General features: G+C 48.9%; 1 protein-coding gene across 1 annotated transcript in view; it reads left to right on the top strand.

Annotated features, from left to right (window-relative positions):
• LOC311149451 (filamin-A-like) overlaps positions 1 to 13,658 on the top strand; it is a 114,605-nt gene that overhangs the window by 88,180 nt on the left and 12,767 nt on the right. The window contains 6 exon segments of the mRNA XM_084186650.1: positions 4,945 to 5,024; positions 5,478 to 5,645; positions 9,757 to 9,831; positions 12,389 to 12,488; positions 13,021 to 13,161; positions 13,506 to 13,634. Coding sequence (XP_084042776.1) covers positions 4,945 to 5,024; positions 5,478 to 5,645; positions 9,757 to 9,831; positions 12,389 to 12,488; positions 13,021 to 13,161; positions 13,506 to 13,634 — 693 coding nt within the window.

Consider the following 13,658-nt stretch of genomic DNA (forward strand, 5'->3'; position numbering starts at 1 on the left):
GCTGTGTCTCTCTCTCTGTCTCTCTCTCTCTGTGTGTCTCTCTCTCTGTCTCTCTCTCTCTGTGTGTCTCTCTCTCTCTCTCTCTCTCTCTCTCTCTGTGTGTCTCTGTCTCTCTCTCTGTGTGTCTCTCTCTCTCTTAATGTAAGGGCTTTATTGGCATGGGAAAGATACTGTTAACAAGCCAAAGCAAGTGAAGTAGATTTACATTTTTACATTTTAGTCATTTTAGTAGACGCTCTTATCCAGAGACTTAGTTAGTGAGTGGATACATTTCATACTGGTCCCCCGTGGGAATAGAACCCACAACCCTGGCGGTGCAAGCGCCATGCTCTACCAACTGAGCTACACAGAACTACATTACTAGATAATAAACAAAAGTAAATAAAAATGAAAAGTAACAGTAAACATTACACCTAAAAAAGTTCCAAAATAATAGACATTTCATATGCAAATAGTTAAAGTACAAAAGGGAAAATAAATAAACATAAATATGGGTTGTATTTTACAATGGTGGTTGTTCTTCACTGGTTGCCCTTTTCTTATGGCAACAAGTCACATATATTGCTGCTGTGATGGCACACTGTGGTATTTCACCCAGTAGATAAGGGAGTTTATCAAAATTGAGTCTTAGGAAGGTTAGGAAATACAGCTCAGTTTCCACCTCATTTTGTGGGCAGTGTGCACATAGCCTGTCTTCTCTTGAAAGGCAGATCTGCCTACGGCGGCCTTTCTCAATAGCAAGGCTATGATCACTGAGTCTGTACATAGTCAAAGCTTTCCTTAAGTTTGGGTCAGTCATAGTGGTCAGGTATTCTGCCACTCTGTACTCTCTGTTTAGGGCCAGATAGCATTCTAGTTTACTCTGTTTTTTTGTTAAATCTTTCCAATGTGTCAAGTAATATATTTTTGTTTTCTTATGATTTGGTTGGGTCTAATTGTGTTGTTGTCCTGGGGCTCTGTGGGGTCTGTTTGTGTTTGTGAACAGAGCCTCAGGACCAGCTTGCTTAGGGGACTCTTCTCCAGGTTCATCTCTCTGTAGGTGATGGCTTTGTTATGGAAGGTTTGGGAATCGCTTCCTTTTATATGGTCGTAGAATTTAACGGCTCTTTTCTGGATTTTGATAATTAGTGGGTATCGGCCTAATTCTGCTCTGCATGCATTATATTGGCTGGTGGTGCTGTGGTCTGGATGTGGGTCCTCTATGTGTAGGTCCGGGCGGGGGGGGGTCCTGCAGGTCCGGGTGGGGGGGTCCCGCAGGTCTGGGCGGGGTGTCTGTTGATCTGTTGCTCCTGTGTGAGGTGTTGGGGGTGCAATGTCCTTTAGGGTCCGGGCGAAGGTGGGCACTGCTGCCTTGTAGAGGTGGACTTGGTCGTAAAGGCTGTTCAAATCCAGGGTGGAGTGGTGGGCCAGGTAGACATTTGGTTTTGAGGCACAGTCACGGGAAATACTTGTGTTTACCTGCTGTATGGTAGCAGGGTAGAAGTCTTTCTGTGGTAGCAGGGTTGGAATAACCACTTGTGCGTTGGGGAAAGTAGAAGTAGCTTTTTCTATCACTCACTTGAGTGCTGTGGCCACCCTTTCCTGCTGTGTTCTCAGGTTGTTTGTGCCTGTGTGTATTATTAGGTGGCTGGGTGACCCTAGTTGGTCCTCAGACAAAAGGACTAGGGCACGCAGGGTGTTTGGACACCAGAGTTTAGACACTGTGGTCAGGGTCTGTGGTGTTGAGACTTTGGTCAGGATCTGAGGTGGGCTGTTCTGCTGGCTTCTCTGCGGGGATGGCCAGCTCTCTAATGGGTTGTTCTCTGTCACCCGTCATCGTTCTCACCTTCTCCTCCAGCACTCTGATCCTCTCTAGTGCTCTGTTCTTCTCCTGCTCTTTCTCCTGTTGATGTTGTCTCACCAGAGTGCAGACATGTCTCTCTCCACCTCCAGCTCTCCAGGTCTAGTTAAGGGGGTGTTGTTGTGCTGGTCTGTTGTCTGGGTCTGTGCTGACTGGAGTGTGTTCACCTGCTGTTCCAGCTCCACCTGCCTTACCTCCAGCTGGGTGAATTTATCCTTCATTTCAGTGAGGGAGTAGTACTCTGTGCTGGGAGGTTGACTTTCCACTTGGGGTTGCTCGTCTGTGGGGTTGTATAATGAAGAGGTCTGGTCTGATGCGCTCGGGGTCGGGGTATCTTTCTGAAGCGAGAGCTTATCCTGCTGAGCTAGGTCTTTTGATTATGTGAAAGTCCAGCTGAAACTGTTTGGGGTTGCCCTGTACCAATATTGTTCCAGACTTGTACATGTTGACATTGGCTGACTCAGAGTCCTCGTTGTCTAGTATCCTGAGTTTCCACCCATCGCTAACACCCCCCCTCTTAACAGAGGGGTAGTGTGTTAATATAGCACTGTGCCATGCCAGGGGATGGTCTGTGTGGAACATTAAGTTGCTTATTTTCCCATTTTTATAATAGTCTGCAAAAAATGTCTTGATTTTCCATAAGGAGCTTATTTTTGTAGTCTTTACGTGCCTTGTCATTCTTTACATCCAGAGGGTACTGTATTGTAATGACCTCTGCACAGAGGGGGCTTCAAAGGCCTCTGCATTTGGGTGGGGTAGGATGTGGAACTCTCCTGCCATTGGGTGGGGTAGGATGTGGAACTCTCCTGCCATTGGGTGGGGTAGGATGTGGAACTCTCCTGCCATTGGGTGGGGTAGGATGTGGAACTCTCCTGCCATTGGGTGGGGTAGGCTGTGGAACTCTCCTGCCATTGGGTGGGGTAGGATGTGGAACTCTCCTGCCATTGGGTGGGGTAGGCTGTGGAACTCTCCTGCCATTGGGTGGGGTAGGATGTGGAACTCTCCTGCCATTGGGTGGGGTAGGCTGTGGAACTCTCCTGCCATTGGGTGGGGTAGGATGTGGAACTCTCCTGCCATTGGGTGGGGTAGGCTGTGGAACTCTCCTGCCATTGGGTGGGGTAGGATGTGGAACTCTCCTGCCATTGGGTGGGGTAGGATGTGGAACTCTCCTGCCATTGTTGGGCTCAAGGGCTTTGACACCTCTCACTTCACACCTCAGTGCAAATTGAAGTTGCAGTCAGATATGTTCTGTCCTAGCAACCTTACGTTTACGTCATTTAGCAGACGCTCTTATCCAGAGCGACTTACAAATTGGTGCATTCACCCTATAGCCAGTGGGATAACCACTTTACAATTTTTTGTTTTTTTTGATAGCCTTAACCTTGATAGCCTTAACTTAGCATTCAGTCCTTTATAAAGTAAAATTATCATTGTAATGTATTTTTCTTCTTGGCTTTAAAAGTAGCTTCAGACTAAACATGACTCAGTCAGTTCCAGGTTGGATGGTGTTTCCAGGTTTCTGTTGGTTTGCCAGAGCATTTGCTGTATAGTTTGGGAATAGTCATCCTTGGTAGTAGAAAGCCTTCCAGGTAATTCCGTCCAAAATCAGGTTGTAGGTTTTGGAGTTTTGATTTGGAGTGAAGGTTACTGTGGAGGGTAGCTTCCTGTATATGTCCCTGCCGAATAAATCTTTTTTGTAAAAACAAGCTGAAAAATGATCGCTCAGTCACTCGCTTGTTCTGTCTCTCTGTCTCTCTCTCTGCATGGGAAACGTATGTTAACTTTGCCAAAGCAAGTGAAGTAGATAATAAACAAAAGTGAAATGAACAATAAATATTAACAGTAAACATTACACTCAGAAGTTCCAAAAGAATAAAGACATTTCAAATGTCATATTATGTATATATACAGTGTTGTAACAATGTGCAAATAGTTAAAGTACAAATGGGAAAATAAATAAACATAAATATGGGTTGTATTTACAATGGTGTTTGTTCTTCACTGGTTGCCCTTTTCTTGTGGCAACAGGTCACAAATCTTGCAGCTGTGATGGCACACTGTGGTTTTTCACCCAGTAGATAAGGGAGTTTATCAACATTGGGTTTGTTTTCTGAATTCTTTGTGGGTCTGTGTAATCTGAGGGAAATATGGTCATACATTTGGCAGGAGGTTAGGAAATACAGCTCAGTTTCCACCTCATTTTGTGGGCAGTGTGCACATAGCCTGTCTTCTCTTGAAAGCCAGATCTGCCTATGGCAGCCTTTCTCAATAGCAAGGCTATGCTCACTGAGTCTGTACACAGTCAAAGTTTTCCTTAAATTTGGGTCAGTCACAGTGGTCAGGTATTCTGCCACTGTGTACTCTCTGTTTAGAGACAAATGGCATTCTAGTTTGCTCTGTTTTTTTGTTAATTCTTTCCAATGTGTCAAGTAATTATCTTTTTGTTTTCTCATTTGGTTGGGTCTAATTGTGTTGTCCTGGGGCTCTGTGGGGTCTGTCTCTCTCTAGCTCTGTCTCTCTCTGTGTGTCTCGCTCTCTCTCTCTCTCTCTCTCGCTCTCTCGCTCTCTCGCTCTCTCGCTCTCTCTCTCGCTCTCTCTCTCTCTCGCTCTCTCTCTCGCTCTCTCTCGCTCTATCTCTCTCTCTCTCTCTGTGTGTCTCGCTCTCTCTCTCTCTCTCTCTCTCTCTCTGTGTGTCTCGCTCTCTCTCTCTCTGTGTGTCTCGCTCTCTCTCTCTCTCTCTCTCTCACTCTCTCTCTCTCTCTCTCTCTCTCTCTGTGTGTCTCTCTCTCTCGCTCGCTCTCTCTCTCTCTCTATTTAGTCTCTGTTTGTCTCTCTAAGAGACTAATAACTAACGCAGTTTACCTGTAGTACTAGTTGGCATGGTGAATGGCATTGTGGGTAATGGAGTTGATATGGAGACTGGATGTTGTATGCTGCTGATAGTAATAACTGTTTGTATAACATTGTGATAACGTGTGTCTGAAATGACACCCTATTCCCTATATAGTGCACTCAATAATGAATAGGGCTCGTGGAGAGGCTGCATGGATGACCTGTGGGAGGGAGGGTCAGACTCTCTGTGACTCTTCATGTCTCTCTCTCAGGAGCCGGTGTGGGTCCAACCATCCAGATCGGAGAGCAGACTGTCATCACTGTGGATGCAAAGGCTGCTGGGAAAGGAAAGGTAATGATGGAGAGATAATAATATAATAATAATAATAATGTTTGACTCTTTATTCATTTCTACATGGATGGTACATCTTAATGTGGCTATAACTTTCACTACCCCCTCCCCTCTCTGTCTCCCCCTCTCTGTCTCCCCCTCTCTGTCTCCCCCTCTCTGTCTCCCCCTCTGTCTCCCTCTCTCTCCCTCTCTGTCTCCCCCTCTCTGTCTCCCCCTCTCTGTCTCCCCCTCTCTGTCTCCCCCTCTCTGTCTCCCCCTCTCTGTCTCCCCCTCTCTGTCTCCCTCTCTCTGTCTCCCCCTCTCTGTCTCCCTCTCTCTCCCTCTCTGTCTCCCCCTCTCTGTCTCCCCCTCTCTGTCTCCCCCTCTCTGTCTCCCCCTCTCTGTCTCCCCCTCTCTGTCTCCCCCTCTCTGTCTCCCCCTCTCCCTCCCTCCCTCCCCCTCTCCCCCCTCTAGGTGACGTGCAGTGTGTGTACCCCAGAAGGGGTGGAGTTAGATGTAGATGTGGTGGAGAATGAGGATGGAACCTTTGATATCTTCTACTCCGCCCCCCAGCCTGGAGATTACTGCATCTGTGTTCGCTTTGGAGGGGAACTCATCCCCAACAGCCCCTTCCAGGTCACGGTGCGTAGACAGACACACACACACACACACACACACACACACACACACACACACACACACACACACACACACACACACACACACAGACAGAGCTTTGGAGGGGAACTCATCCCCAACAGCCCCTTCCAGGTCACGGTGCGTAGAGCGAGACAGACACACACACACACACACACACACACACACACACACACACACAGACAGAGCTTTGGAGGGGAACTCATCCCCAACAGCCCCTTCCAGGTCACGGTGCGTAGACAGACACACACACACACACACACACACACACACACACACACACACACAGACAGAGCTTTGGAGGGGAACTCATCCCCAACAGCCCCTTCCAGGTCACGGTGCGTAGAGCGAGACAGACACAGACACACACACACAGACACACACACACACACACACACACACACACACACACACACACACACACACACACACACACACACAGACAGACAGAGTTTTGGAGGGGAACTCATCCCCAACAGCCCCTTCCAGGTCACGGTGCGTAGAGCGAGACAGACACACACACACACACACACACACACACACACACACACACACACACACAGATATATATATATATACAGTTGAAGTCGGAAGTTTACATACACCTTAGTCAAATACATTTAAACTCAGTTTTTCACAATTCCTGACATTTAATCCTAGTAAAAATTCCCTGTTTTAGGTCAGTTAGGATCACCACTTTATTTTAAGAATGTGAAATGTCAGAATAATAGTTGAGAGAATGATTTATTTCAGCTTTTATTTCTTTCATCACATTTCCAGTGGGTCAGAAGTTTACATACACTCAATTAGTATTTGGTAGCATCGCCTTTAAATTCTTTAACTTCCTGACTGATGTCTTGAGATGTTGCTTCAATATATCCACATCATTTTCCTTCCTCAATTGGAGGTGTACCTGTGGATGTATTTAAAGGCCTGGCTACCTTCAAACTCAGTGCCTCTTTGCTTGACATCATGGGAAAATCAAAAGAAAACAGCCAAGACCTCAGAAAAAAAATTGTAGACCTCCACAAGTCTGGTTCATCCTTGGGAGCAATTTCCAAACGCCTGAAGGTACCACGTCATCTGTACAAACAATAGTACGCAAGTATAAACACCATGGGACCACGCAGCCATCATACCGCTCAGGAAGGAGACGCGTTCTGTCTCCTAGAGATGAACGTACTTTGGTGCAAAAAGTGCAAATCAATCCCAGAACAACAGCAAAGGACCTTGTGAAGATGCTGGAGGAAACCAGTACAAAAGTATCTATATCCACAGTAAAACAAGTCCTATATCGACATAACCTGAAAGGCCGCTCAGCAAGGAAGAAGCCACTGCTCCAAAACCGCCATAAAAAAGCCAGACTACGGTTTGCAACTGCACATGGGGAAAAAGATCATACTTTTTGGAAAAATGTCCTCTGGTCTGATGAAACAACAATAGAACTGTTTGGCCATAATGACCATCGTTATGTTTGGAGGAAAAGGGGGGTGGCTTGCAAGCCGAAGAACACCATCCCAACCGTGAAGCACGGGGGTGGCAGCATCATGCTGTGGGGGTGCTTTGCTGAAGGAGGGACTGGCGCACTTCACAAAAAGATGGTATCATGAGAAAGGAAAATTATGTGGATATATTGAAGCAACATCTCAAGACATCAGTCAGGAAGTTAAAGCTTGGTCGCAAATGGGTCTTCCAAATGGACAATGACCCCAAGCATGCTTCCAAAGTTGTGGCAAAATGGCTTAAGGACAACAAAGTCAAGGTATTGGAGTGGCCATCACAAAGCCCTGACCTGAATCCTATAGAAAATTTGTGGGCAGAACTGAAAAAGTGTGTGCGAGCAAGGAGGCCTACAAACCTGACTCAGTTACACCAGCTCTGTCAGGAGGAATGGGCCAAAATTCACCCAACTTATTGTGGGAAGCATGTGGAAGGCTACCCGAAATGTTTGACCCAAGTTAAAAATGTTTAAGGCAATGCTACCAAATACTAATTGAGTGTATGTAAACTTCTGACCCACTGGGAATGTGATGAAATAAATAAAAGCTTAAATAAATCATTCTCTCTACTATTATTCTGACATTTCACATTCTTAAAATAAAGTGGTGATCCTAACTGACCTAAGACAGGGAATTTTTACTAGGATTGAATGTCAGGAACTGTGAAAAACTGAGTTTAAATGTATTTGGCTAAGGTGTATGTAAACCTCCGACTTCAACTGTGTGTGTGTGTGTGTATATACACTGCTCAAAAAAATAAAGGGAACACTTAAACAACACAATGTAACTCCAAGTCAATCACACTTCTGTGAAATCAAACTGTCCACTTAGGAAGCAACACTGATTGACAATAAATGTCACATGCTGTTGTGCAAATGGAATAGACAACAGGTGGAAATTATAGGCAATTAGCAAGACACCCCCAATAAAGAACTGGTTTTGCAGGTGGTGACCACAGACCACTTCTCAGTTCCTATGCTTCCTGGCTGATGTTTTGGTCACTTTTGAATGCTGGCGGTGCTTTCACTCTAGTGGTAGCATGAGACGGAGTCTACAACCCACACAAGTGGCTCAGGTAGTGCAGCTCATCCAGGATGGCACATCAATGCGAGCTGTGGCAAGAAGGTTTGCTGTGTCTGTCAGCGTAGTGTCCAGAGCATGGAGGCGCTACCAGGAGACAGGCCAGTACATCAGGAGACGTGGAGGAGGGCAACAACCCAGCAGCAGGACCGCTACCTCCGCCTTTGTGCAAGGAGGAGCAGGAGGAGCACTGCCAGAGCCCTGCAAAATGACCTCCAGCAGGCCACAAATGTGCATGTGTCTGCTCAAACGGTCAGAAACAGACTGCATGAGGGTGGTATGAGGGCCCGACGTTCACAGGTGGGGGTTGTGCTTACAGCCCAACACCGTGCAGGACGTTTGGCATTTGCCAGAGAACACCAAGATTGGCAAATTCGCCACTGGCGCCCTGTGCTCTTCACAGATGAAAGCAGGTTCACACTGAGCACATGTGACAGACGTGACAGAGTCTGGAGACGCCGTGGGGAACGTTCTGCTGCCTGCAACATCCTCCAGCATGACCGGTTTGGCGGTGGGTCAGTCATGGTGTGGGGTGGCATTTCTTTGGGGGGCCGCACAGCCCTCCATGTGCTCGCCAGAGGTAGCCTGACTGCCATTAGGTACCGAGATGAGATCCTCAGACCCCTTGTGAGACCATATGCTGGTCCGGTTGGCCCTGGGTTCCTCCTAATGCAAGACAATGCTAGACCTCATGTGGCTGGAGTGTGTCAGCAGTTCCTGCAAGAGGAAGGCATTGATGCTATGGACTGGCCCGCCCGTTCCCCAGACCTGAATCCATTTGAGCACATCTATGACATCATGTCTCACTCCATCCACCAACGCCACGTTGCACCACAGACTGTCCAGGAGTTGGCGGATGCTTTAGTCCAGGTCTGGGAGGAGATCCCTCAGGAGACCATCCACCACCTCATCAGGAGCATGCCCAGGCGTTGTAGGGAGGTCATACAGGCACGTGGAGGCCACACACACGACTGAGCCTCATTTTGACTTGTTTTAAGGACATTACATCAAAGTTGGATCAGCCTGTAGTGGGGTTTTCCACTTTAATTTTGAGGGTGACTCCAAATCCAGACCTCCATGGGTTGATAAATTTGATTTCCATTGATAATATTTGTGTGATTTTGTTGTCAGCACATTCAACTATGTAAAGAAAAAAGTATTTAATAAGATTATTTCATTCATTCAGATCTAGGATGTGTTATTTTATTGTTCCCTTAATTTTTTTGAGCAGTGTATACACACACACACACACACACACACACACACACACACACACACACACACACACACACACACACACAGTGTGTGCACACATGTGGTTGGGAGTGTGTTTTTGCAGGTGTGTGAGTCTTGATTGGTTAATGAGACTTCTTGGCCCTTCCCTCCTTCTACAGCAGATCCTCATTGGACAGTCCGGAGACAGAGTTCCATCAATCTAGAGAGTCTATCTGAACATTGTGGAACAGTTCAACAAAATAACATTTTTTATTCCACCCCCCCCCCCCCCCCCCCCCCAGGCATTGGAAGGAGCCCCCTCAGATCAGCTCCTCCAACAGCAACAACTACCACAGTACTTCAGTCAACAGCCCTGGGTACTGGTCTCTCCTCTCCTCACAGGGGGAAAAGCAGCCATTTTGTGAATCATCAATGTGGCTCCACATTTGACAAAATGGCCGCCGTGTGTCTTTACGTCATCTGTCTGGCTGCTTCTGTCATGGTGTCTTTCTCTCACAGTGTCGGTGGTTTCATCTTCATCAACATAATCATCTTCATCATCATAATCATGTCATACCTCATGTTTTGGTGTTTGGTCTCTAGCCGCTACGCTCTATTCTGCTGTGTTTGGTCTCCATCGCCTTCTACAGTCTCCCCCCATATCTCACCCATCCTGAACTACTCCTCATCCCCTCCTCATCCAACGCCATACCTCAATCCCTCACCCCTCTTCACCCAACACTGTTCCTCAATCCCTCACCCCTCCTCACCCAAAACCGTACCTCAATCCCTCACCCAAAACCGTACCTCAATCCCTCACCCCTCTTCACCCAACGCCGTACCTCAATCCCTCACCCCTCCTCACCCAAAACCGTACCTCAATCCCTCACCCCTCTTCACCCAAAACCGTACCTCAATCCCTCACCCCTCTTCACCCAAAACCGTACCTCAATCCCTCACCCCTCTTCACCCAAAACGTACCTCAAGCCCTCACCCCTCCTCACCCAAAACCGTACCTCAAGCCCTCACCTCTCCTCACCCAAAACCGTACCTCAATCCCTCACCCCTCCTCACCAACACCGTATCTCAATCCCTCACCCCTTCTCACCAACACCGTACCTCAATCCCTCACCAACACCATACCTCAGTCCTCCCCCCTCCTCACCCTTCCTACCCCCATACCTCAGTCCTCCCCCCTCCTCACCCTTCCTACCCCATACCTCAGTCCTCCCCCCTCCTCACCCTTCCTACCCCCATACCTCAGTCCTCCCCCCTCCTCACCCTTCCTACCCCCATACCTCAGTCCTCCCCCCTCCTCACCCTTCCTACCCCCATACCTCAGTCCTCACCCTTCCTACCCCATACCTCAGTCCTCCCCCCTCCTCACCCTTCCTACCCCATACCTCAGCCCTCCTCACCCAACACCCTTCCTACCCCCATACCTCAGTCCTCCTCACCCAACACCCTTCCTACCCCCATACCTCAGTCCTCCCCCCTCCTCACCCTTCCTACCCCCATACCTCAGTCCTCCTCACCCAACACCCTTCCTACCCCCATACCTCAGTCCTCCCCCCTCCTCCCCCTTCCTACCCCCATACCTCAGTCCTCCCCCCTCCTCACCCTTCCTACCCCCATACCTCAGTCCTCCTCACCCAACACCCTTCCTACCCCATACCTCAGTCCTCCACCCTCCTCACCCTTCCTACCCCCATACCTCAGTCCTCCTCACCCAACACCCTTCCTACCCCATACCTCAGTCCTCCACCCTCCTCACCCTTCCTACCCCCATACCTCAGTCCTCCCCCCTCCTCACCCTTCCTACCCCCATACCTCAGTCCTCCCCCCTCCTCACCCTTCCTACCCCATACCTCAGTCCTCCTCACCCAACACCCTTCCTACCCCCATACCTCAGTCCTCCCCCCTCCTTACCCTTCCTACCCCCATACCTCAGTCCTCCACCCTCCTCACCCTTCCTACCCCCATACCTCAGTCCTCCCCCCTCCTCACCCTTCCTACCCCCATACCTCAGTCCTCCTCACCCAACACCCTTCCTACCCCATACCTCAGTCCTCCCCCCTCCTCACCCTTCCTACCCCCATACCTCAGTCCTCCTCACCCAACACCCTTCCTACCCCCATACCTCAGTCCTCCTCACCCAACACCCTCCCTACCCCCATACCTCAGTCCTCCTCACCCAACACCCTTCCTACCCCCATACCTCAGTCCTCCTCACCCAACACCCTTCCTACCCCCATACCTCAGTCCTCCTCACCCAACACCCTTCCTACCCCATACCTCAGTCCTCCCCCCTCCTCACCCAACACCCTTCCTACCCCCATACCTCAGTCCTCCCCCCTCCTCACCCTTCCTACCCCCATACCTCAGTCCTCCTCACCCAACACCCTTCCTACCCCCATACCTCAGTCCTCCCCCCTCCTCACCCTTCCTACCCCCATACCTCAGTCCTCCCCCCTCCTCACCCTTCCTACCCCCATACCTCAGTCCTCCACCCTCCTCACCCTTCCTACCCCATACCTCAGTCCTCCCCCCTCCTCACCCTTCCTACCCCCATACCTCAGTCCTCCCCCTCCTTACCCTTCCTACCCCCATACCTCAGTCCTCCTCACCCAACACCCTTCCTACCCCCATACCTCAGTCCTCCCCCTCCTTACCCTTCCTACCCCCATACCTCAGTCCTCCTCACCCAACACCCTTCCTACCCCCATACCTCAGTCCTCCCCCCTCCTCACCCTTCCTACCCCCATACCTCAGTCCTCCCCCCTCCTCACCCTTCCTACCCCCATACCTCAGTCCTCCCCCCTCCTCACCCTTCCTACCCCCATACCTCAGTCCTCCCCCCTCCTCACCCTTCCTACCCCCAAACCTCAGTCCCTCCCCCTCCTCACCTCAGATTCTTTGACCTCTGTCTCCTAGGCAACAGACCGGCCAATGGGAATGAACGGTTTGGACGTGGCGGGACTCCGGCCGTTTGACCTGGTTATCCCCTTCACCATCCAAAAAGGAGAGATCACAGGTACACACACCGTCCTGCTGTTGGGCCGCCAAGATAGTCTTAGTTTCCCAGTCAGAACATCACCATCCTTAACCATTAGAGGAAATCACCATCCTTAACCATTAGAGGAAATCACCATCCTTAACCATTAGAGGAAATCACCAACCTTAACCATTAGAGGACATCACCAACCTTAACCATTAGAGGACATCACCATCCTTAACCATTAGAGGAAATCACCATCCTTAACCATTAGAGGAAATCACCAACCTTAACCATTAGAGGACATCACCATCCTTAACCATTAGAGGAAATCACCATCCTTAACCATTAGAGGAAATCACCATCCTTAACCATTAGAGGAAATCACCATCCTTAACCATTAGAGGAAATCACCATCCTTAACCATTAGAGGAAATCACCATTCTTAACCATTTTGAGGAAATTCCCCTAAAGGGCTTACAAAACGCAGGCAAAGAGCATGATCCCAAATCACCTGACATACTGAAAGCCTAAGGTACCTAGCCTGTCTAACTACTGTTTCCTCCCCTAGGCGATGTACGCATGCCGTCAGGTAAAACAGCCAAGCCAGACATCACAGACAATAAGGACGGGACGGTAACGGTTAAATACGCTCCAACTGAGGCCGGCCTGCACGAGATGGACATCAAATACGACGGGATACACATCCCTGGTACCAACAACCGCTAACTCTAACTGTCAACAAGCTAACTATGATAAAACAGTCACATATGCATCTTCATTTAGAAAGCTAAACCTAAATATGTTTGAGTCAATTATACCACTCTCTCAATACCACTTTCAAGTATATATTTCTGGAAAAGTTTAAACTATTTCAGAATATTTAGGACCGTTAGCTGGCCAAGAACCTCTCCTGTGATGGCTAACAGTATTGGTGACTTCTCTCATCTCTCTCTTCTCTCTTCTCTCTCCTCTCTCTCTCTCTCTCTCTCTCTCTCTCTCTCTCTCTCTCTCTCTCTCTCTCCTCCCCTCTCTCCTTTCTCTTCTCTCTAACAGGTAGTCCCCTCCAGTTCTATGTGGACTATGTGAACAGTGGGAACGTCAGTGCGTACGGACCGGGCCTGATCCACGGGACCGTCAACAAACCTGCCGTCTTCACCGTCAACACCAAGGACGCAGGAGAGGGTAGGACAATTAGTAGTTCAATTA

The sequence above is a fragment of the Coregonus lavaretus genome (assembly GCF_964263955.1).
Source record: "Coregonus lavaretus genome assembly, chromosome: 22".
In the NCBI taxonomy this organism is placed as follows: Eukaryota; Metazoa; Chordata; class Actinopteri; order Salmoniformes; family Salmonidae; genus Coregonus; species Coregonus lavaretus.